Below are 22,646 nucleotides of genomic sequence, written 5' to 3' on the forward strand. Positions count from 1 at the left end.
ACAAGGACGATTGGCCCGGTATGGGATATTTCACAACAAAGGGAGAGACACGAGACATTTCAACGGACCACCTTGAATGTCTTTGGTTATTCCCTTCTTACAATCCATTGTCTACTCAGAACTCGGCTTTATACTCTTTTGCAGCGACTCTCCGTCAGATTCACAGCACCCGGGTAAAGGGTCCATATAAGTTTTCGGGATCAAGCCCAGAATGAAAGTATTCACAACTGCTGTGGCACCCTCCAAACACTCCGGTCAACATGTGTCTCCACACATACCACCACTACCCAGTATGTGGGCACATCTCCAACTGGAGCGTGACCAGCTGTCTCGAATTCACCAACTATGTGCGCCAAGTAGCAGGCACCGGTCAGACAGTTTCCTGCAAACAAGTCGAGATAACGCACAATCTCCTTCCCACCACACAACCCAGTCTCTGTGTCCAATGTGAGATGGAGTGGAGTGGAGCCGTTCAGCAAAATGACCGCTACCCGCTACTACCGGACACTTACCGAATCATCGAGGGCTTGGATGCAAAGAGTCCGATCATCGAATTCGATGCGCGGATGACCCTTGATGTGAGAAAGACCTCTTCTAACAGAAATTACTATGTGCGCCCAACTGACAACGATCAGTGCGATCTCTTCGCCGACGGCCCATTGCACGAAGCGGGGCTTAGGAGTTGTCGGGCTTGTCGTCCGCCGAAGGGAAAGGAGCGGTATTCCAGCTCCTCCAGAACTGTGAGTCGCTCAACCCAGACTGATGTGAGTGGCATCGAGAAAAGCCGAAAGAAAACATTTGCCGACTGCTTGACGCAGTCTCCCTTGAACAGCCGGTGTGACGAAGCCAGACCATCCGCGGGTGAGAATCCAGCCAAACATCGCCACTCCCGTCGACGTGATCTGAGGACTGATATTTGTGAATCACGGAAAACCGCTGATACAGCTAAGGACCTGATCGACTTCGCTTCTATTACTTGCAAGCCGAGTTGCGGCGCTTGCTGGACTAGCTCGGACGACATGAGCAAATTGGGGACCCTCAACAAACCCGCTACCTCTCTCGACAGTCTGGAGACCAACGGGCCATATTCTGTTCATTCAGATTTACCTTGCGACGAACTGCCTATCTTCATGTCTACCAGCCCCTACGACTGGATTTCAACTCTCAGTCTCGGCTACAGCTTTCTCGAAGACGCAACTCCGGTGCTTGCAAAACAATTTGAAGGGCACCAGGATGAACTTGATGAGAAGTCTACTGAGCAGTCTGACTGGTCAGATCGGAGTTCTGCGTGCCATTCTCCAGCGCCCGCCCTGAAGCCAGTGAGAGGTCGAAAAGGAACACCCTACACGCGGCCTCTGCCTCACTTCCAGCGGTTTCAGTCAATGCCTTCGGACACTAAGGCAGATGGACTGGGTATGTTTCTTCCTCCGGAATGGGAGAGCTATTTTGATTGTTTCTTTCGGGATCGATTCTGTTGAGGTGTATTTGTTGTGGCGTATTGCCGTGTCTGGTTGTTTGGTCACTCTTGTCTCGTTGATTTTCTTAGATATGACAGTAATAGACTGCAGTCATTTCACATTATCCTACCTATCCGGAAAACATCCCTAGTACGCCGGCCCGAGGCTACCCGTATGGCCCAATTCTGGCTAAAGTCTGGCTGTAGATCGGGACTCGGACTTGCGCCGACCGGCTTCCCTGCTTCCCCACCATAAAACCTGCACCCCCACGCGGATTCTGGCATTGGAACAAACGCCTTCGCTCGTCGTATTTTCATCATCTTTCCGTCGCATCCAAGTGTACACAATCATCTGCATTTTGCGACAATCATGTCTAAGCCAACTGTGGGCTTTGTCGGTCTAGGAGCCATGGGCTTCGGCATGGCTACCCACCTCGTCAAGGAAGGATACCCCGTTCACGGCTTTGATGTGTTCCCCGCCTCGGTCGAGCGCTTCAAGGCTGCGGGTGGGATGCCCGCAGATTCGCTGCAGGATTCTGCTAGCGGGAAGCAATACTATGTCTGCATGGTGGCATCGGCGCCCCAGGTACAAACGGTGCTCTTTGGAGAGGGAGGAATAGTGTCTGGTACGTCCTAGACCATTTTTCATTCGCAGGTTCGCTTGCTAACGATTCTCGATATTATGCACAGCTCTCCCTCAAAATGCGACTCTCCTTCTCTGCTCTACTGTCCCGGCATCATATGCCCAGTCCGTCGCCGCCGAACTGCAATCGCGCGGTCGGGGAGACATCCACTTCATCGACTCCCCCGTATCCGGCGGCGCCAAGCGCGCCGCTGACGGGACGCTGTCAATCATGGCGGGCGCACCCGCTGCATCACTCGAGAGCGGCCGGTTTCTTCTCGAGGCTATGTCGGATGCGAACAAGCTGTACCTAGTCCCAGGAGGGATTGGCGCAGGAAGCAATATGAAGATGGTGCATCAGGTTCTGGCGGGCATTCAGATTCTCGGTGGTAGCGAGGCGATGGGTTTCGCGGCCCAGTTGGGACTGGACGCAACTAAGACGGCGGAGGCTATCAAGTCGTCCGATGCGTGGTCGTGGATGCATGAGAACCGCCTGCAGCGCATGTTGGAGGAGGATTGGCACCCTGGTGCTAGTGCGCTGACGATCATCCTGAAGGACGTGGTATGTATACATCTTTGGTTTGTTTCATTATGCATTTGCTGATACGCGGTTAGGGCATCATCACCACCTCCGCTCGTGAAAATCAGTTCCCCACTCCGCTCTGCTCCACAGCCGAGCAGGTTTATCTCTCTGCCCTCCTACAAGGATACGGGCCAGTCGATGATTCTTCTATGGTCCGCCAGTATTTCTCCGAACCCATTATGAAAGTGGCCTGCACCAAGTCTGCCGAGGAAACAGCCGAGTCCCTGCAGCTGGTTCTTGATATGATGGAGGTGACAAACACTGTCGCTGCAGCCGAGGCTATCGCATTTGCCCGCTACCTGAAAGTCGATCTCATGCAGTTTTTCACGCTTGTCAGTGATGCGGCGGGGTCCAGTCGGGCTTTCATGACCAAAGGCCTAGAAATTGTTGAGGGTCGGGTCGGACAGAACACCGAGACGGTCAACGATGCGATCCGGCGTCTGGAAAAGGCGGTGCAACGGGCTCGGGACTTGCATTGTCCGCTGCATCTGGGCAATGCGGCGATGAATGTTCTATTTATGGCTAAGAAGGCCGGGTTTGGGGCTGAGGGTAGCACGAGTGTGATCAAAGTGTATGGCAATTAGGATCTAGTCGTATATAGTCTCTCCTATGTCATTATTATTCGCGTAACCCCACGTTCACGGAGTGTCTCCGGCCCCACACTCGGGCGGGATGCGATGCTCTGATCCGTGACGGATTAATTATAAAGCTGTGTATTCCGGTACAGGCCAGACAATCCCCCATTTCACTATATCATCTCCCCTCTCCTGTTCTCAACGATGACACTCTCCAACAATCGCGCCCTCAGCATCCTTAACCATGCCGCCACCAACCGGTACGGCGTGCCAGCGATGTGCTGCTACAATGTGGAGGGCATTCTCGCAACGGTGCGCGCCGCAGAAGCGAAGCGGTCACCGGCAATGATCCTCCTCTTCCCATGGGCGGTGCACTACGCCGACGGGATCCTCGTGCACGCCGCCGCGGAGGCGGCCTCCAAGGCCTCCGTACCCGTCACCGTACACATGGACCACGCGCAAACGCCCGAGATCATCCGCTACGCGGCTGACTTGGGTGGTTTCGACAGCATCATGGTCGACATGTCGCACTACGAGAAGGCGGAGAACCTAGCCCTGACGCGGGAGCTGGTTGAGTACTGCCATGCGCGCGGGATCGCGACGGAGGCGGAGCCGGGCCGCATCGAGGGCGGGGAAGATGGCGTTGCCGACACGGCGGATCTGGAGGGACTGCTTACGACCCCTGAGGAAAGCCAGGAGTTTGTCGATACGGGGATTGACTGGCTGGCGCCGGCTTTTGGAAATGTGCATGGCGAGTACGGGCCGCGCGGCATCAGGCTCGAGTATGACCGACTACAATCTATCAACAAAGCTGTTGGGGACAAGGTCCGGCTGGTTCTGCACGGCGCGGATCCCTTCACCAAGGAGATTTTCCAGCAGTGTATCGACTGTGGCGTGTCCAAGATCAATATCAACAAAGTCTTGAATAACGAGTACATCAAGGTGCAGCAGGAAAAAGCCGGCAAGGTGCCTCTCACAACCCTCCTGGAGGAAGCGACCAATGCCATGCAGAAGGCGGTTGAGCGGTGTATTGATATGCTGGGATCGGGGGGCGATACCCTTAAGCGTGAAGATAGAAAGCAGCGCGACAGTCAATTGCATTCTGTTTTACCATATTTCCCGCGTTCGACGCACTGACAAGACAGAAGCATGCTTGTATGAATTAAAAAATTTTGGATATCGGAACACCAGAACCGCAAACAAACACCATTCAGAATATCACCATCCCCAGAGGAATTGAAGTACAAGAACGAGCTCATTGGTCACTTGAACATCGTGTCAGGCTCCAAAACAAGATCTTACTATTCGACAGGACAATACTACTGACTAGACTCATCCGCTGCCTAGTCCAGGTAGCTCACCGAGAAGACCACCAAGCAGCGGACCGACGACTGGAAGACCGTTAAGTGGGTCAGCGGCCGCAGCGGGCGCGGCAGACGGTGTCGGTGTCGGTGTCGGTGTGGGAGTATCCGACGAGCTGGAGTCCAAGGCCTCGGCGGAGCTCGAAGAGGCGACCTTCATGTGCTGATGGTGGATGCTGGCAGCCTTGGCGGGATGTGTGACCATGGTCTTAACGGCATGCGTGGCATGAGTCGCAGGCACGTGGGTCTCGACGGCGGTAGTGTCATGCATTGGGGCGGCGTGAGTGGCAGTCGGTTTCATCTCAGGCTCCTGGGAAGACATGGGCTCATGCTCATGCTCGGGCTCGGGCTTGTGAGTGGGCTTATGCTCCGGCTGGGCCATGGGAATATGAGACGATTCCGGCTTAATAGACGCCTCGGGGATGGACGGCGAGTCAATCACAGCCGAGGACATGGGCATCTCAGTGCCATCCGGCATCAGAGGCAGGGCAGGCATCTCCTCCATATTATAGGGCACATCATTGCCCGGGTCATTCTTGGGAGAGTCCATCTCCAAGCTGCCAACGCCGCCACTCGGGTTGAAGGGGAAGCTGTTGAATGGGTTGCCCTGCCGGTGAGGGGCCGAAGGGGCCGCGGTGGCGGCGATGGCAAAGAGCACCAGGGAGAGGTAGGCGTGCATCTTGGTTTTATTGTTGTGTTGATAAATATAGTTTGTCGGCAGTGGTGGGGGTGGGCGTTGAGGGATTCTGGTCGGCAAAAAAAGGAAGGAAAAGAATACGATGAGGAAAAGGAACGAGTTATACTCGGGAAAAAGGGATGCGCGACTTTTATGGCTAACATGGCAAGGAATTCTTGATGTGCTCTGTGTTGTGATCCTCGCCCACCGCGTCGTCCATGCCGCCGGATACATGCGCGGATATGATCAGCATCATGTGTTGCATAGCCAAAGGGGGCTCCGTGCTCGTACATTGTACTGTAAGTAGCAGTAAATGACAGGGGAAAGGAACACCACGCCCCGTGTGTTGTGTGGAATGATCACCATGCGAATTGCCCTTGCCTACTCCAGTCGACACGCGAGAAATCAACTGTTTGTTCGATGATGACGATCGCTCGCTCGATGCCGACTTAAAGCCACTGCAACCCTGCAGGTTCCTGGAGATGGCCGGTTGAAAGCTGGTTATGTACATGCCTCACCATTGTGCTATGCTTTGACTTTGATATGTGCTATTTCTTTCATTAAGATACAAAGTTCACAGACAGGACGGCTTTCTGCAGAGTGCCATTAAGAAGTGCTAACTCGACGCCAAAAGCAGAACTAAAAGACTATCGATCTCAGTTTTGCTCAGTTAAGGGCTAATCGTTCTCAAATTTTCGAAAGATACCGACGCGTTTACACCTTCTGAAGGAGTTCAAACGCGGGACTGTTTCAGTATGTAGGGATACTCGGAGAATATGTACATACTCGGGGCTGGATCGCTCATTCCCGTGACAACCCTAGCTGCCCCTTGCAGCCAATCTCTCACTGTTAGCTCTACGGTTTGCTTTCTACTTTCACCATTCAGCCTCGCAAATGAATGGAGATTTCGTCTTGTGTCGTGGTGATGATGCCATTCATTCTGATCATTTTCCGGCTGTTGCTTTCTACCATGCCCGTAAACCTGTAAAACCGTGTTGGACAAGTCACTCGTGAAATAGAAGTATCCAAATGTATGATCCATTGTCTCATATCAGTGTTCAATTAGTTTGCAAGAAATGCATTTGCTTCGAGCAACTTTTCAACAGTCAGATTGCAAGGGTAACCCAAATCTTATCAAGCACTCCAGACACCAGACCATGTAGAAAGTACCGGGGGGGAAACCCTTCAATGTAATTGTTCGTATTTAGCTTGCTAATTCGCTTCGAAGACATTATATGGGTTCTTGGTTGCCAAGTGATGAATCGTAGGATTGGGCTGATATATATCTTGGCGCGGTAACCCTAACTCAACACTAAGAACTCTATATATATCACCGCCAATGATAACCAAACCTACAACACAAATTGGAGACTATGCATTTAACTCAACTTATAAAAAAAAAAAAAAAAAAACATTCAAACCATGTGATCAACCAGCATTTACTTATGTAGCGTGCCTGGATCAACTCGTTCGTCACGTCCCGAGAGTGTACATCGACACCACATCAACAGGCTATGCGCGAAAATGCTATGCAAAAGATCCCATCATACCAGATCACCACAAACACATCCAATTAGCCAAGATTCATCCGAATAATTGTACCCGAACAATATGAACCCAAACATCTACAAGACTCACTCCTCTACAATCGCCAACACAGTCGCCCGGACCCCAAAGCGGCCTTCCTTCGGAAACCCAATCCCCAATTCACGCCAAACACTAATATTCGCAACGGTGGTGTCATACGGCGCGAAGTCAAACCGGCGCACGATATGTGCTAGAGCGAGGTAGATTTCTGCGTAGGCGAGACTTTTTCCTGTTAGTGCCGTAACTATTACAAAGACAAGGACATTCCTGAGTTGGAAGGGATATTTCTTCCAAAGCAGGGGACCTGAGTGAGGGATGTGACAGAAAGACTTACTTGATTCCGAGACACTGGCGACTCCCCTTGGTGAACGCGACAATAAATCGACTCAGGTACTCACCTTTCTCTGCTGCGCGGATCCAGCGCTCGGGATCAAACGTGCCTGGGTCAGGGAACAGGGTCGAGTCCATGTGTACGAAGTAATTGGACTGGCTGACGGGTGTCTAAGGGCATAAACGAGTCAGTCTACTTGACCTACACTTCGTACACTGCTATGGCTGGTACTTACACCTGCAGGTATGACCCAGTCCTTGTAGAAGAGAGGGTCGGTTGGCGAAATGCGCGCCAAACGAGCTGTCATGCCGTGCGCTAGACGTAGACCTTCGTTCACGACTCCAGTCTTTGTGAAACAGTGAGGTCAGCATCCTCCTTGGTGGTGAGTACAGCCTCACAACGTACAAGGTACGGCAGCTTCTCCAGATCAGCCCACGAGGCCTTGGAGGTGGGCGTCGACAGCACTGTCTTCAGCTCCTCGCGCAGCGTATGCATGAGCCCCGGACGGCTCATCAGATGAAACATGGAAACCGTGATCGCTCTAGCCGTGGTCTCCGTACCAGCACCCAAAAGCAAAGCAGACTCATCCTCCAATCGGTCCAGCGTTCTCTCCTGTGCGGGGACATCCGAACTAATCAGCGAGTCAAATATGGTACTACCACCTCCAGCGTCGAAATCCACCTTCTCCACCATCTTCTTCTGGATCGTATCCGTTGCCTGCTGACGCAGTCTCGCCTTCAAATCAAACAAACCAGCCATGTTCGGCTGCAACCCGCGCACCAGGGCTGGCGGCGCAGCACGGAAAACCGTGATCAGGAACGGCATGAAGCGATTAACATGAAACATCGACATGACGCCATTGACAGCATCAATGAGATCGTTGCTGCGGGAGCTACTCTCATTATCCAGGTATCCGTAGCTCCAGCCGAAGGAGTAGTGAGTGATCACGTCGGCAGTCAGAGCCGCGAACTCCAGCTGCAGGTGCAGCACAGTGTCGTTGTTAAAGGCCTTCTCAAAGCGGTGGATGAGCTGGTCGACTTTTTCGTGGATGTACGGCGTCAGACTTGCAACCGAGCGGCGCGAAAAGTAGTTACTCAGGAAGCTGCGGCGGAGACGGTGGTGGTCGTGGTGGATGGTCTGGACGAGCGAGTTCGGGGAGCCGTAGGCCATGGCATACCGGGGGTCTTTGGCTCGTTTGCGAGAACTGCCGGCGTGTATGTCCTCGTAGAAGTATGGGTCCATGATGTGCAGTTCTCGAGGGTTGATGCGTACAATGGGACCTGGGGAACGTAAGTTCGGGATATTTTCTTGGGGGAGGGCTGTAATTCTCACCGTAGATTTCATGCATGCGCTCGATTTCCCAGAGATACATGCCTCCCTTCAGGACGTCGTAGTAGAATTCATACAGGAAGGTTGCTGCAGCAAGTTTGGGACCGGGGAAGCTGGCCAGAGGATGTCCATTCAGACGATAGGCAATGCGGCGTACGGGCAGGTACAGCAGCAGGGCTATCACCAGCACTGTGTACAGCGCGGGCGAGTTCATTCTGGCGGTCTCGAGGAGGGGAGAGCAGTAGGAAAACACAGACGCAGCCTCAGGCGAAAGAGGACGCTTTCAAGGTGGTAAGAGGAAGAAAGTGAAAGGAAGGACGAGGGCCATGGCGTGATGATAAGGATGGCTGTTGTTGCTGGGGGTGTTCGTCTCTGCTGCACTCGATATCACACCCGATCCCTCCCTATACTATGCCACCTAAGCCGTGCCATCCACCAACGACAGACGCGAATGCATTCCAAGCGCCTATGGAGTGTTCGGACCCTACTATTGGGAACAATGGACGATTCAGACAAAGCATCAGATCGAGCACGGGTCACTCGATCGAAGGGTGGCGACCAGGAGGCCAAATCAGGTACTCGGACGGCGGTCAAGATGCCAACGGCTGCGGCATCAGCAGCACATAAAACAGCCAGCCAACAATTACTGGAAAGAAACTGAAATAATAAGAAAGGATATGCCAACAGGTGAACTCCTGGCTTGCAAAATACTACCAGGTGATTAGAGAGAATCGAAAATCACCATCAGACGATAAGAAATAGTTATAATGGATTCATGTGGAACAAAGGAAAGGTCCTCAATTTACACCTATTGAAACATCCGTGAAAAGAAATCCTCGGGAAAGTAGAGACACAAAAAGAACAGAGGAAATAGCGACTGGCGAAGACACAGATGGGGAAGCGGGTGGGACAGAAAGAGAAATCCATGCTACTCCGTTTTTGTGGTCTATGTCTAGTGCGAGGCCAGCATCTTCTTGACCTCAGCAATGGCACGACCGGGGTTCAGGCCCTTGGGGCAGGTCCGTGTGCAGTTGAGGATGGTGTGGCAGCGGTACACGCTCATGCTGTTGTCGAGGGCCTGCTTGCGCTCGGCAGTCTTCTCGTCACGCGAATCGGCCAGCCAGCGGTACGACTGCAGGAGAATGGCGGGGCCCAGGTACTCCTCGCTGTTCCACCAGTAGGACGGGCAGGATGTCGAGCAGCAGGCGCACAGGATACACTCGTACAGACCGTCGAGCTTGCGGCGGTCCTCGGGACTTTGGCGGTTCTCCAGACCCTGCATCGAAGTCAGAAATCGGTATCATGTATAACACACAGGGGTGAATACTCACATCCGGGGTGGGGGTGTCATTCTGCAGATATGGCTTGATCGACTTGTATTGCTTGTAGAAGTGGGTGAGATCGGGGACCAAGTCCTTGACCACGTAGGTGTGAGGCAAAGGGTAGATGCGCGACTCCTTTGTGGTCTCCGTGGGGATGCGGCCTAGAGACGATGGTCAGTAATGAACACTATTGACAGACAATGGCCACTGCGAAGAAACATACACAAGCAGGCCAGGGTGTTGACGCCGTCAATGTTCATGGCGCAGCTGCCGCAAATGCCTTCACGGCAACTCCTCCGGAAGGTGAGGGTAGGGTCGAGCTCGTTCTTTATCCGGATGAGTGCATCGAGCATCATGGGGCCGGTCTTGTTCAGGTCCAGGTCGTAGCTCTGCATCTGCGGCTTCTCGGACGGCTTGTCGGGGTTCCAGCGGTAGATCTTGAAGGTCTTCATCGCGGGCTGCTTGGAAGCATTGGGGTCCACGGTGCTGGACTCTACGGTCGCATAGGAACGAGCCAGGGTCGCGGGCCGGAACATCGGCCGCGAAGCGGCGAAGAGGCGGGAGGTGGTGCGAAGGGAAGCCATGGCGATTCGGGACAAAGGGTGTGCAAATCACGGGCCGCGACCGGGTTAGGGGCAGCTGATGGTGCGGGACGACAGCGGTAGGTGGGACTGGGAGAGGAGATGGGCCAAGGAAAGAGGGCACGCAACTGCAGTTCGCAGGGGAAACAAGAGCCTCACGATAGACGAAAATAAGGAAGTCAAGGAGTTGCTTTGTGCTGTCACTCACTAACCTCGGGTCTGGCGGCGCGGATGGAGCTGACTCAGCACACCCAGCCAATCACGGGGGATCCAATTGTCACGGCGAACAAGCGGATTCGGGCCAACACGGCTGTACGAAAAGCCGGGAGAAGAGAGAGAGCCACGTAGGATAGTTATATTCGATGATCATGTTGACATCATGGATAGGATTCCATGGTCGTCTTCATTTCTCCAGACTTGATTTTCTCCGTAGTAGTATTCAGGTTCTGTTGGAATGCGTTGTCCCAATTGTGGGAAATGCCCCAGGCACCAACAGAACCCGGCCGATATGCCGAACCGGTGCCCGTGATCCTGTTTCCGTTCCTCAGAACTCACCACATGGTATGACGGTACTCTACACTCCATCCACAGTCCCGACACCCTCTCTCACACACACTCATCCCCGATTAACATAGTTCTGATGCCACTCATAATCCCGATTGTCCTTCAATAGTGCCCGAATAGCCTCGCGCGGCGGCACCGGCTGCCGGCCCAGCACATCCGCCATGAGCGGATCGATGGTGCTAGTATCGCCCTGGGAAATGGCATCGTACCACGATACCAATTTCTCGAAGAACGCCGCTGTTTTCCCCCCTCATCGTCGGCTGCCGTCAACCGGACATACTCCTGCGGCGGAACAATCTTCACTTGAACCTGTCGGCCCGTGGTTTCATTGATCACATCCACGATCTCGGTGAAGGTGATGGTTTCTTGTGCCGTCAGAAGTACAATCTCCTTTTCATGACCGCCTTGGATCATCAGGCGAGCGGTGGCTTCCCCGAGTTCGGTCCGCAGGGTGAAGGCGACGGGGCCGTCCGCGGGGAGGTACACGGTTGACTTGCTGGGATACCAGCCCAGGAAGATGGGGAAGGCCTCGGTGTATACACCCTCCCGGATGGAAGTGAAGGTGATACCAGAACTGTCTGGTGTCAATATCTGCTGCGCGATGGGCAGAGAACAACTTACTCTCTCAGCATTTGTTCCGTCATCAGATGCGCCTGCTGCACATCGGCTTTGGAGTCCGAGCGGAGGCCACCAAACGCGAGAGACGTATACCACACCTAGCGAGCATAGGTCAGCTAACCATGGCTCTTGGTCGGTTGCCGGTTCAAGAAGAACCTACGTGTTTCACACCCGCCCTTTTAGCCGCGTTGACGAAGCTCTGGTGCTGCTTGCGCCGTTTCTCGACATCAAAAGTATTTGTGCTAACGAAAAAGAGGTTCTCCACGTCCCGGAAGGACGTCTCCATGCTCTGTGGGTCATCGTAGTTGACTACGCGGAATGCAATGCCCCGGTCTTCGAATTGCTTGCGATTTGTTTCCCGCGAGGACGCTGCTGCGTATTCTGAGGATGGGACATTGGCTACCAAGTACGAGAGTACTCCTGCGCCGAGGCCGCCCGTGGCGCCAGTGATGAGGTACTTGAGTGTCATGGTGCGGGTATATAGTAAGTTTTAGAGAACGCTGCGAAGTAGACCGAGACCAATGAATGGAATGTTTTGATTGGAATGTATTCAACAATCTAGCACGGAGCGGCCATTTATTTTAATCCCTCCTACCGGTTTTACGCGCGCGCATTGGGGACCCACATTGGTAAGCACGGTGTTGGTAAGCAATGACCCAAAATGAACCGTCATAGGTTGATTGGCTTCGTTTCATTTAGCTATTTGGTAATTAACAGGGCTGTAACTCGCCTCGCGTTTCCTCAAGCCCCGAAACCCGACAATAATGGACGAATTGGCCGCGGTCTTCGGACAAAGCTGCGTTTCACGAGGTTAAGACATCATCAACTTCCCCGCAACTCATAGATCTTGGGTGGAAATATTATTTGCAAATAAATAAATCAAATCTATATTCTATATTTTGTACCAAGACATTGAACTCATCAGAACCAACCTAAGTAAGCCCAGACTCCCGCGAGGTCATGGATAAAGCCCTCTCCTCTTCCCTCGAGATATCGATCTCATTAGTAATCCTAATGCCAGGACCCTTCCCTGCATCCGGTGTTGACGGCGACCTCTGATCGGGCCTAACCGAGACTTCAGAACCCATCATCTCATAATCGTCACGACCATGTGTCGACCACTGCAGCAGCTGCTTGCTGTCGCGGGTATTAGACCCGACAGCACTCAGAGGTTTCGAGGTGATTTTTAATCGTGCAGATCGCGAGCGTGTATGGCTGGACGTGTACTCGGTTAACCGGGAGAAAACATTCCCGAACACGGGTTTGAGAGCTGGCACGGATAGCGCGATAAGCGTGCCTGCGATCTCGGCATTTTCGATGCCTAGCATAGGATTGTACGCCCAGCTGCCGTCAGAGGTCCACTGGCCTTCAGCCACGAGCCAGACGCGGATGGCGGAGATGGCGATAACACTGGGGTGGATCGATTAGTGTACGTCGCGGAAGAGAGTGGGATGGAATAGAAGGAAGGGGTGGACGAACAGAACACCTGGGAACATGACCAGGGAAAGCTTGATCTTTTTCTCCCTTGAGATCTGAAGCTGCTTGATGAGGATACTAGGGATGATAAACATCAGAAGATCACAGGCTAGCGAAACACCCGAGTTCACCGAGTATACCAATCCCCATGAGAGACATTTGTAGTCCGTGGTCTCGTGCTGCCATTCATAAGGCCACAGGCCCGTCACAGGACGGCAGTGGAACAGCAGAAGAAAGAACTGGGGCAGGTAGGTGGCGAAAAGCAACGGTACTGCGACGATGATAGCCTTGTGCAGTTTGCTGGACCGCGGGCAGAGCCGGTAGTAGAAGGCTAGACCGGACAGTCGGCATGTAAAGAGCGCAGTCGTGTATAGAATATGTGCGACGAAATCGAGGACTTCGGTTTGGCGGACAGTGGTCATTGATAGGACATGCTCGATGTATTCGATATGTCGGCCGCTTCCTAGGTTGATGAGGATGATGCAGAGGACGACGAACGCCACGTAGAGTGTCTGTTATGAGCATTTTTAGTGTCGGTCTTTCTTAGGTAGGTAGCTTTGGATCGACATACCAGAGTAAACGTAGCCAATGCATCGTCTAGCCCAAACCTCTTGACAAGAAATATCCGAGCGTATAGCCGCATACTCATCAAGACACCCGTGAGGCAGACCAGGAAGATAATTCCCGCAATAGCTGGGCTATCGCGGGACTGTGCTAGATACTCAAGGGAGACATTATCAGGAATCCTCCCCGCTGCTTTTGCAGCGAGAATATCGGCGGGGATAGTCATAGCACGGCCCTCGCGCTCAAGAACATAACAAAGAGTGAAGAGCAGCGGAAGCTATTTTTCTTCTTTCTTCTGCGATTCTTTCCACTCATGTATAGCCAAGGATCCATCTGACTAAAGCTAAAAGTATGAGCATTTCTAAGAAGGAAAGTAGAAGCGGGTCTCTTTTCCGGAATCTCATGGAAGTTGACTACCAGTATCCAATCATATCACGGCATATAACTCCGAAATAACCGCGGTGGCAAAAGCTGAGGACGTACCCAGTGGACGTGGAATGTATGATCAATAGGTTGAATCTGGATCTCCGCGAACCGTAGTTCGGGGTTCGGCACAAACGCAAAAAGTCTCTGTACTCAAGATCGCGGCAGATGTCATGACCATGTGGAACCGCCATGACTGCCGGACTATCTTATTGTGTTGCATTTCATAGCGAACCCTTGTCGGACGAGTCCACTGGATTGATACCGATTAGGCAATTGGCAAGAACCGCCACATCCCGTCGGTGGATCTGAGATCCGCGTCGGTTGGGTCCGATCTCCTCCTCGATCGGACCGGGTCTAGGATTTCAACCGCGGTACCTGGTTCTGCAGGACGAACTGCAGAACCGTGCAAAGAGGCAAAAGCAAAGTCTTCAGACTATTTTGTGAATTTTTTTGGCGGAAATAAAGCGCTTGCTGGCGATGCAAAGAACTGGAATGTGGGCCTGTCTCCCATGGTGGAAAGAATGATGGATCATTAGGTTCGAACGCGAAATTCTTGGCAGAGTATTTGAACGTTCCAACACTCCCTCCCTGCCCTGCGTCTGCCACATGGTTTGTGGGGGTTTTCTCTCCTGAACATCAACTCATTTCATCATGACCCCTTGGTTGCTTCAAGCTCTGGCCACGGGCCTGGCATTGACAGGCCCTGCGGTTGGTTTTCCGCAAAACCACAGCGATGGCGAAGTGGACGGTCTCGTCGCCTCGCAGATTCTGACAGACCCCTATGCCTTTGACTTCCCTCGCCTGGGCTCTCCAGGCTCCTCGCTATTCCCCATGCGACGCTGCCACGGGTTTAAGCTAGAGGAAGCCAGCATCGACGAGATCCAGGAGCAGCTTGGCAAGAAGACCTTCACCAGCGTGGACCTCCTGGCATGCTACCTGGACCGTATTTCGCAGACCCAGCCTTATCTCAAGTACGTTAGATTTTTGGAAGCTTCAGTTCGCGAACTAATATAATCCAGTGCAATCCTGCAATTCAACCCGGATGCATTCTCCATCGCTCAAAAGCTGGATGCCGAGCGCGCCCAGGGAAAGATCCGTGGTCCCCTTCATGGCATCCCCTTCATTGTGAAGGACAATATCGCCACCAAGGACCGCATGGAGACTACCGCCGGCAGCTGGGCACTTCTGGGTAATGTCGTGCCCCGTGATTCTCACGTTGTCCACGGCCTCCGCAAGGCCGGTGCGCTGCTTCTTGGGAAGGGCGCTCTGAGCGAGTGGGCTGATATGCGCTCCAATAACTATTCCGAGGGCTTCTCGGCCCGTGGAGGCCAGTGCCGTAGCGCTTACAACTTCACCGTCAATCCCGGTGGCAGCAGCACGGGTCCTGGTGTTGCTGTTGGTGCTAACCTGGTTCCATTTGCCCTGGGAACCGAAACCGACGGAAGTGGTATGTCTGACATATAAAAATGCCTCCGTTTTACATACAATCCTCACTAACAACTTCCTAGTCATCAACCCTGCCCAGCGAAACGCTATTGTGGGCATCAAGCCCACTGTCGGCCTGACCTCCCGTGCAGGCGTCATCCCAGAGTCCTTGCACCAGGATACCATTGGTACATTCGGCAAGACTGTTCGTGACGCCGTCTATGCACTTGATGCTATCTACGGGGTCGATGCTCGGGATAACTACACCCTCGCGCAACGCGGCCAGACTCCGCAAGGCGGCTACACGCAGTTTCTCACGAACAAGGATGCTCTAAAGGGCGCCGTCTTCGGTCTGCCATGGAAGTCCTTCTGGGCTCTTGGCGATGCCGTCCAGATCGCACAGCTGATAGAACTGGTGGACCTGATTAAAGAAGCTGGAGCGACAGTCATCAACGGCACCGAGCTCCCGCACTACAAGGAGATCGTCTCACCAGACGGCTGGAACTGGGATTACGGCTCCACTCGCGGATACGCCAATGAGTCCGAGTACTCGTACATCAAAGTCGACTTCTACAATAATCTGCGCGACTACCTAGCCGAAGTGGACAACACCAACGTCAAATCCGTTGAGGATCTGGTCCAGTATAACATCGACAACTACGGCTCTGAGGGTGGCTACCCCAGCATCCACCCTGCTTTTGGCTCCGGCCAGGACGGCCTAATCGCGTCTCTGAATAGCAAGGGGATCATGAACGAGACTTACTTCCAGGCACTGGAGTTCTGCCGCCGTACAACCCGTGAGGAGGGCATTGATGCCGCGTTGAAGTACAAGAACGGCACTCTAGACGGCCTGTTGGTACCTCCGGATGTCGCCCAGAGCATCCAGATCGCGGCCCAGGCTGGGTATCCTGTTATTACTGTACCTGCCGGCACTGAAAAGGCGTCGGGAATGCCATACGGTCTCGCGATCATGAACACGGCCTTCTCAGAGCCGACATTGATCAAGTACGCTAGTGCCATTGAAGACCTTCAGAAGACTTCGGGTACGAAATGGCAGCGCACCCTTCCGGAATGGCGTGGCTACCTGGAGCGCAACCTCCCCGTTATCATGTAAGACGGCCACTTGGGTGGGTTATTGGTATGGAGGGCGTGATCATTTCTTACATATACATTGTACCTCTGTACCATCCTAGATAGACTACTGTTCATATATCGCATATTCCGCTACTCACGAGGCAGACGAATGATCTCGAAGGTATCCAGTGCAAACACCATAAGGCTGATTGTATGACAAGTAAAAGAATGATCCATCGGCGTCGACTTATACTTCTGTAGAGTCGAGTGTGCTCGCCAATGCAGGACACGGGAAATCGGGGTGACTTCGATTTCACAGAAGAGCAGGGGAATTTATATTTACTTGGATGGGCACTTGTGATGTAGGAGCAATATAGAATGGAAGAAGGATAGTGTATTTAGGTCTCCGCCAACTCTATGCTAATGTTGGGTAATGATAGAAGGTTCTGGCATGACAGTCAATCAGTTGACGATGATGAGACCCGGTCCAGCGACCGTGTCCGCGGCCACCGCGTATGCATTGCTGAAAGGTCCACGGCTCTTTGTGATAGCTGCAATAGTAAAGCCGTTCATCTCATGCTCGGTATAAGGAAAGATTGCCTCTGCAGTGACGGTGCCATGCTCCTGGGAGAGGATGTCCAGAGATTCGACAATTGGGAGGTTCTGCTGGTTGATGTAGCTGATCCATAACTCATTTCGGTCGTTGAAGCCAGGGTCTTTGAAAACAACGGTGATATTCTGCGTCTCGGGATCAGGAGATGTGGCGATGGTCAAGGGCTCGAATGTTGCCAAGGGGATTTCCTCGATGTTGGGGCAACTGCCCGGGACGACAAAGCTTTGGATAGCAGTGAACGCGAAACTCAGATCACTGGTTGTCAGGAATGGAAGCTCGCTTGGAATCTTGCCCTGAATAACGCGATACCAGCCCTGCTGCTCGCCCTCCTGCCCTATTATCGAGGAAATCTGCCGTGCGAGGTCGAAGTCTTGACCATTGGCGAATCTCTCCACGACGTCTTGTAGTGTGCCGAGAACCAAGCCCGTGAAGGTGGAAGCCAGCACAACCGCGGACTTAAAGTCCTCGACGGGGAATTGGTATCGGCATGGCTGAATTGGGTCGACGCCAAAGTGGCTCAAACCGCCATTTGCGCTGAGCGCATGAAGCTCCTCTTGCTGTAGGTGTTGTCAGTATAGAAGAATCTGTGGGGAATAGTTACTAACCGCCAAGATAGCTGTGAATGCCTCGATGATAAAGTCACGGTCCTTGTCATCGGAGAAGGTATAGCCAGTGACGTTGGTGGTGATGTTCATGAGCAGCTCGTTGAAGTAGGCGACCTCGAACAGTTCGTTGAACGCGATAAGCTTCAGGTTGGTGATGCCCATTTCGCTGATAAAAGGCGGAGGAGGAGAGTTTGGGAGGGTCCCACGCGCATTCTGCTCGATTTCCGCCAGTTGCTCTTGGCTGGGGTTGGGCAGTCCATCCGGCAGTGGAGTCTGGCCGTCTGCGGTTCCAGTGGGTGCCGCACAGACAAACGCGGTTATACCCAACAGAGCGATGGCGACTCCGTGGAAACGCATGTTGATATTGTGGAAGAGTAAATGCTGTGTGGTAATAGAATGGAGTGGAACGGATGATGGTGATGATGAGAAGACAAGGAGGAGAGAAGAGGAAATATGAAGGAAGGTGACAACAAAGACACAGCTGTCATTGTCTCAATGGGCAGGGGCGACCCAAGCAGCCTCCCATCGTGTCCGTGTACTTAGGTCGCACAGGTGAACTGCCAGTACCCCGGCAGTCATGTATGTGAGTAGGGGATGTGAACCAAGTCAGGCATGGGATGTCATGCCAGTCAGCTGACAGGACTGTGATACTCGAGGTAGGAATTATCTGGAGTGTACAGAAGCATATATGGGCATAGAGTACGGTCAAGGGTTTCCCTCTCCCTGCTGCATACTCAGCCTCATATAGCTTAATGTCTGACACTGACGCTGTCCCGATTATCATATTGACGGCCTTGGCATGACCCGAAGATTTCCAGGTAAAGGCGACATTAGCCATGATTAACCATACTCTGCAGCGTGTTGGGATGGTTCGCGCCGAGCTTTGTCTTGCTCATCTCCATCACCTGCACCTGGAGCTGCTCGGCCTCTTCCCACCGGCCCTGCTTTCTATGGATCGCTGCTAGGTTGGCCATACTGGTCAACGTGGAGGGGTGGGCCGCGCCGAGCTTCGTCTTGCTCATCTCCATCACTTGCACCTGGAGTTGCTCGGCCTCCTCCCACCGGCCCTGATTCCAATAGGTCCACGCAAGATTGGCTATACTAGTGAGCGTGTCGGGATGATCCTCGCCAAGCCTCGTCTTGCTCCTCTCCATCACCTGCACCAGGAGCTGCTCAGCCTCTTCCCACCGGCCCTGTTCCCTATAGGTCGCTGCTAGGTTGGCCATAATGGTTAGCGTGGAGGGATGGTCCGCGCCGAGCTTTGTCTTGCGAGTCTTCATCACCTGCACCTCGAGCTGCTCAGCCGCCTCCCACCAGCCCTGCTCCCTATAGGTCGACGCTAGGTTGGCCATACTGGTCAACGTGAAGGGGTGGTCCACGCCGAGTATCGTCTTGCTCATCTCCATCACCTGCACCTGGAGCTGCTCAGCCTCCTCCCACCGGCCTTGATTCCAATAGGTCGCTGCTAGGTTGGTCATAATAGTCAGCGTATGGGCATGATCTTTGCCAAGCTTCGTCTTGCTCGTCTTCATCGCCTGCACCTCGAGCTGCTCGGCCTCTTCCCACCGGCCCTGCTCCCTATAGGTCGACGCGAGATTGGCCATACTCGTCAGCGTGTCGGGATAGTCCACGCCAAGCTTCGTCTTGGTCATCTCCATCACCTGCACCTGGATCTGCTCAGCCTCTTCCCACCTGCCCTGGTCCCTATAGGTCGACGCGAGATCGGACATACTCGTCAGCGTGTCGGGATGGTCCGCGCCGAGCTTTCTCTTGCGAGTATTCATCACCTGCGCCTGGAGCTGCTCGGCCTCCTCCCACCGGCCCTGGTTCCTATAGGTCGACGCGAGACTAGCCATACTCATCAGCGTGGAGGGGTGGTCCGCGCCGAGCTTCGTCTTGCTCGTCTTCATCACCTGCACCTCGAGCTTCTCGGCCTCCTCCCAGTGCCCTTGAAGCGACCATGCTCTCGCTAGCATCGTAGTGCTATCGAGGGCCTCTTCATGTTCTTCACCTAATAGTATTACCCTCTGCTTCCTTGATTTTAATGCCATATCCTTCCCATCCGCGAGGATACCGCTCCACAATGCATACCATGCACTATTATAAAGTAGCGTAGCCCAATTCCGTAGAGATTCCTGTGATTTGGGCCGCTCCGAAATCGCTGCTTTAACATGAGGAAAGAGCAATCGGCATATTTCCCAGTTTTCATATTCACCGGTCGGAAACTTGTAGGAAAGGTTACTGATGAACCTCTCTTTCCATCGCTCCGTTTGACCATGACTCTTCAGCCACATACGTGTAGTTAGTTGTACTAACCTATGCATCGTAAAGAAAACACCGTTTTTGCTAACAGAGATAAATGAAAAATCCCTCAGCGTTGTAATATCATCTTCAAAATCGTCGAATGTGTCGGATTCAGATACCTCCCCGTCATCACTAGAATCATCTAAAAGCTCCGACCTTGACATATGGTTATTCTCAGGTTGAACTCGGAGAAGTCCCGCTGGGATCCCTTGCCGATCGAAAAAGCTCATGAGAGAAAGCAAATCCACAGCCGACGGCTTTCTTTGGCGAATATGATCGAATGATATTTGCCACGTCACCAAAATCGAGTTCTTTGCCTCCCAATCCCGGTAGAGGTCACCCGCCTCAGTTTTCAGAAGCTTTGTTGCTTCGCGGTCACTGTTTTGGAAGTCTCTTAGATACTGCGATACCGAACAACGAGGCGCCCTGTTCCTAATATAGCTTGCTGCCTGTACGATCGCTAGTGGTATAAGCTCGAGCTCTTCCACTAATTGTCGACTTTCTTGGCTGTCCCCTGGTTGTTCAAGCTTTCTTTGGAGAAGCTCTAGCGCCTCGGACCTTTCCATCGGTTTAACTTCAATAAGGTCCTTGTAATCGACCATTTTCAATGCAACCTCTCGAGTCCGACTCGTGATAATGACAAATCCATTCAAGCTTCTTGGGAGGTATTCCAATAGTGGCTTTGTGGAGGCGTTCAGTAGACTGTTCTTTGGGTCTCCCGGGCCTGTCGCCGGAGACTTGCGAAGGAACTCATCATCATCGACATTATCAAGGATAAGAACCCAACTTCCTCTCTTCTCATCCCGGAGCCAGTTTTCGACCAGTTTGAATATATTAGCGTGTGGATCGTGGCGCCCCGGGATCTTAACCTGGTCGGCTATATCTCGGAAACTTTGCTCAAATCTGGTTGCGTTACTCGCATGGACCCAGAAAACCCATGTTGCCGGTGCCTGAGATCGGACTAGGTAGGAGTATTCGATGGCCAGTTGTGATTTTCTTTTTGTTATTAGCACTGGATCGCGTACTGGTTGCTCTACACTAACCCGACACCGCCAAGGCCAACAAGCGCAATCCTCGACCCAAGGACTAGGCTTTTGTCGCGAATCTGATTGAGCAGTGAGTCGCGACTGACAAAGTCTGGATCGCGTGCGAATGGGACAGTTGACAAAGGACTGGGCGGGGTTTCCGACCGCTCTAGGATGGGAAGCCGTGGTTAGTCAGTCGATTCTGACCCTTGTTCGGTTCCGTTCCAGACTTACCCGGAGGCAGGTGGAAGTCTGCCGTGAATGTGCCATAATTGATTCCCACCTGGGCTCCATAGTTGACACCAGAGTGGCTTGTCGACGCCATGATCGTACAAGCGTGCCTGTTTGTAGTTCGTTACAAGCTCTAGCTCTCAGCTGAAGGAGGGGCACGTCATCAGGTGACTCGGCTCCGAGGCGCTAAGACAGGAAATCGGTTAGGAGGCCACCCACATCGAGCAGTGTGTTGGTCTTGTGGGGTAGGATTAGCACCCTGGAACCAGATCGACCCGAGCCAGAACACTCAGATCAAGCGCAGCACGCGATAATCAGGCTTCGGTGGGTTGGCCGAAGGTGGCTCGACAGAGAGCAAAGGAACAGAGCGCGGATTTGCGAGATTTCTATTTACACTACCTGTCGGATTTTCAGTCATATCACTTGGTCTATTGGATGAGTCTGGATGTGATAAACGAATTGGATTCAGACGCACAGGCTGGTCTCTGTCAGACACGGCGCCATTGCAGGTAGCCAACTTCTACCGCGACTAGCGGTACCGGATACTTGCCCCCAGATGGAATTGTGCTCTCTCGTATCTTTCAGGGCTTCACGGATGCTGCTGTCTTCGAGGACTTCACTGGTCAGCTTCTTCGGCATTGTGGAAGACAGCCTGAGCCGAAGTCTGTTCTGGTTATGGACAACGCCATCGTTCTGATCGTATCGAGGAAATGTGTACTGAAGCAGGAGTAAAGCTAGTGTATCTGCCACCTTACTCGCCCGACTTGAATCCGATCGAGGAATTCTCAGAATTGAAAGCATCCATTAGACGGAACTGGGCGCGGTATGAAGAAGACCCAGAAAACGGCTTTCAGGCTTTCCTCGAATGGTGTATTGAGGTTGGGTCTTGAAAACAGAGTGCTTTAGGTCACTTCCGACATGCTGGCATGGTCATTGGGACTCACGACTAGTTGATAGGGTTGAAGCGTTAGGCGTTCGGTCTTACATTGACACAATATAAATACATCAATAGTTACCAAAATGAAACGATTCTCTGCTGGCTCTACTTTTATGTAGCCACGACTGTGGCTTAATCATTTACTGAAGGAGTTGTATCAAACACAGGTGATTCATAATCTCAATCTAGAGTCTATACTAAAGCTTGCTTACGCCTTCCTACATGTTCAAACTGCAGCCTTCGTAGCTTGATCGACGGGCAAGACACTCACACACTTAACCCATTTTCCAATATCTCTCACAAATTGGCGTGCGATACTACCATAGGGGACAGAGTAACCATAGTGGCATAGCGTGTTTCA

General features: G+C 52.7%; 11 protein-coding genes across 11 annotated transcripts; 4 read left to right on the forward strand and 7 right to left on the reverse strand.

The window, feature by feature from the left end:
- Nucleotides 1-260: 260 nt before the first annotated feature.
- On the forward strand, nucleotides 261-1,478 carry N7474_003204 (uncharacterized protein; the record flags this gene model as incomplete). The annotated part of the gene is made up of 1 exon (XM_057194619.1): nucleotides 261-1,478. One exon carries the CDS (start codon nucleotides 261-263, stop codon nucleotides 1,476-1,478), a length of 1,218 nt encoding a protein of 405 aa, XP_057055974.1.
- Nucleotides 1,479-1,826: 348 nt separating this feature from the next.
- N7474_003205 (NAD(P)-dependent oxidoreductase) lies at nucleotides 1,827-3,245 on the forward strand (the record flags this gene model as incomplete). The annotated part of the gene is made up of 3 exons (XM_057194620.1): nucleotides 1,827-2,082; nucleotides 2,147-2,640; nucleotides 2,727-3,245. 3 exons carry the CDS (start codon nucleotides 1,827-1,829, stop codon nucleotides 3,243-3,245), a joined length of 1,269 nt encoding a protein of 422 aa, XP_057055975.1.
- Nucleotides 3,246-3,440: 195 nt separating this feature from the next.
- Nucleotides 3,441-4,373, forward strand: N7474_003206 (class II fructose-bisphosphate aldolase; the record flags this gene model as incomplete). The annotated part of the gene is made up of 1 exon (XM_057194621.1): nucleotides 3,441-4,373. One exon carries the CDS (start codon nucleotides 3,441-3,443, stop codon nucleotides 4,371-4,373), a length of 933 nt encoding a protein of 310 aa, XP_057055976.1.
- A 195-nt stretch (nucleotides 4,374-4,568) lies between these two features.
- Nucleotides 4,569-5,276, reverse strand: N7474_003207 (uncharacterized protein; the record flags this gene model as incomplete). Its single annotated transcript, XM_057194622.1, has 1 exon — nucleotides 4,569-5,276. One exon carries the CDS (start codon nucleotides 5,274-5,276, stop codon nucleotides 4,569-4,571), a length of 708 nt encoding a protein of 235 aa, XP_057055977.1.
- A 1,631-nt stretch (nucleotides 5,277-6,907) lies between these two features.
- Nucleotides 6,908-8,734, reverse strand: N7474_003208 (cytochrome P450; the record flags this gene model as incomplete). The annotated part of the gene is made up of 5 exons (XM_057194623.1): nucleotides 6,908-7,082; nucleotides 7,195-7,361; nucleotides 7,427-7,537; nucleotides 7,597-8,471; nucleotides 8,524-8,734. The coding sequence occupies 5 exons, from the start codon at nucleotides 8,732-8,734 to the stop codon at nucleotides 6,908-6,910; spliced, it is 1,539 nt and encodes a 512-aa protein (XP_057055978.1).
- Nucleotides 8,735-9,472: 738 nt separating this feature from the next.
- sdh2 (succinate dehydrogenase iron-sulfur protein subunit SDH2) lies at nucleotides 9,473-10,426 on the reverse strand (the record flags this gene model as incomplete). The annotated part of the gene is made up of 3 exons (XM_057194624.1): nucleotides 9,473-9,796; nucleotides 9,852-10,003; nucleotides 10,066-10,426. The coding sequence occupies 3 exons, from the start codon at nucleotides 10,424-10,426 to the stop codon at nucleotides 9,473-9,475; spliced, it is 837 nt and encodes a 278-aa protein (XP_057055979.1).
- Nucleotides 10,427-11,039: 613 nt separating this feature from the next.
- Nucleotides 11,040-12,074, reverse strand: N7474_003210 (uncharacterized protein; the record flags this gene model as incomplete). The annotated part of the gene is made up of 4 exons (XM_057194625.1): nucleotides 11,040-11,210; nucleotides 11,264-11,561; nucleotides 11,609-11,703; nucleotides 11,766-12,074. 4 exons carry the CDS (start codon nucleotides 12,072-12,074, stop codon nucleotides 11,040-11,042), a joined length of 873 nt encoding a protein of 290 aa, XP_057055980.1.
- Nucleotides 12,075-12,537: 463 nt separating this feature from the next.
- On the reverse strand, nucleotides 12,538-13,871 carry N7474_003211 (uncharacterized protein; the record flags this gene model as incomplete). Its single annotated transcript, XM_057194626.1, has 3 exons — nucleotides 12,538-13,015; nucleotides 13,085-13,593; nucleotides 13,653-13,871. The coding sequence occupies 3 exons, from the start codon at nucleotides 13,869-13,871 to the stop codon at nucleotides 12,538-12,540; spliced, it is 1,206 nt and encodes a 401-aa protein (XP_057055981.1).
- Nucleotides 13,872-14,722: 851 nt separating this feature from the next.
- N7474_003212 (amidase family protein) lies at nucleotides 14,723-16,610 on the forward strand (the record flags this gene model as incomplete). The annotated part of the gene is made up of 3 exons (XM_057194627.1): nucleotides 14,723-15,042; nucleotides 15,091-15,518; nucleotides 15,580-16,610. 3 exons carry the CDS (start codon nucleotides 14,723-14,725, stop codon nucleotides 16,608-16,610), a joined length of 1,779 nt encoding a protein of 592 aa, XP_057055982.1.
- Nucleotides 16,611-17,032: 422 nt separating this feature from the next.
- N7474_003213 (putative sexual development protein (LsdA)) lies at nucleotides 17,033-18,145 on the reverse strand (the record flags this gene model as incomplete). The annotated part of the gene is made up of 2 exons (XM_057194628.1): nucleotides 17,033-17,740; nucleotides 17,789-18,145. 2 exons carry the CDS (start codon nucleotides 18,143-18,145, stop codon nucleotides 17,033-17,035), a joined length of 1,065 nt encoding a protein of 354 aa, XP_057055983.1.
- A 473-nt stretch (nucleotides 18,146-18,618) lies between these two features.
- Nucleotides 18,619-21,442, reverse strand: N7474_003214 (uncharacterized protein; the record flags this gene model as incomplete). Its single annotated transcript, XM_057194629.1, has 3 exons — nucleotides 18,619-21,088; nucleotides 21,136-21,286; nucleotides 21,325-21,442. 3 exons carry the CDS (start codon nucleotides 21,440-21,442, stop codon nucleotides 18,619-18,621), a joined length of 2,739 nt encoding a protein of 912 aa, XP_057055984.1.
- Nucleotides 21,443-22,646: the final 1,204 nt, after the last annotated feature.

This window comes from Penicillium riverlandense (genome assembly GCF_028828495.1).
Source record: "Penicillium riverlandense strain IBT 135883 chromosome Unknown utg000002l_segment0_segment0, whole genome shotgun sequence".
NCBI classification, from domain to species: domain Eukaryota; kingdom Fungi; phylum Ascomycota; class Eurotiomycetes; order Eurotiales; family Aspergillaceae; genus Penicillium; species Penicillium riverlandense.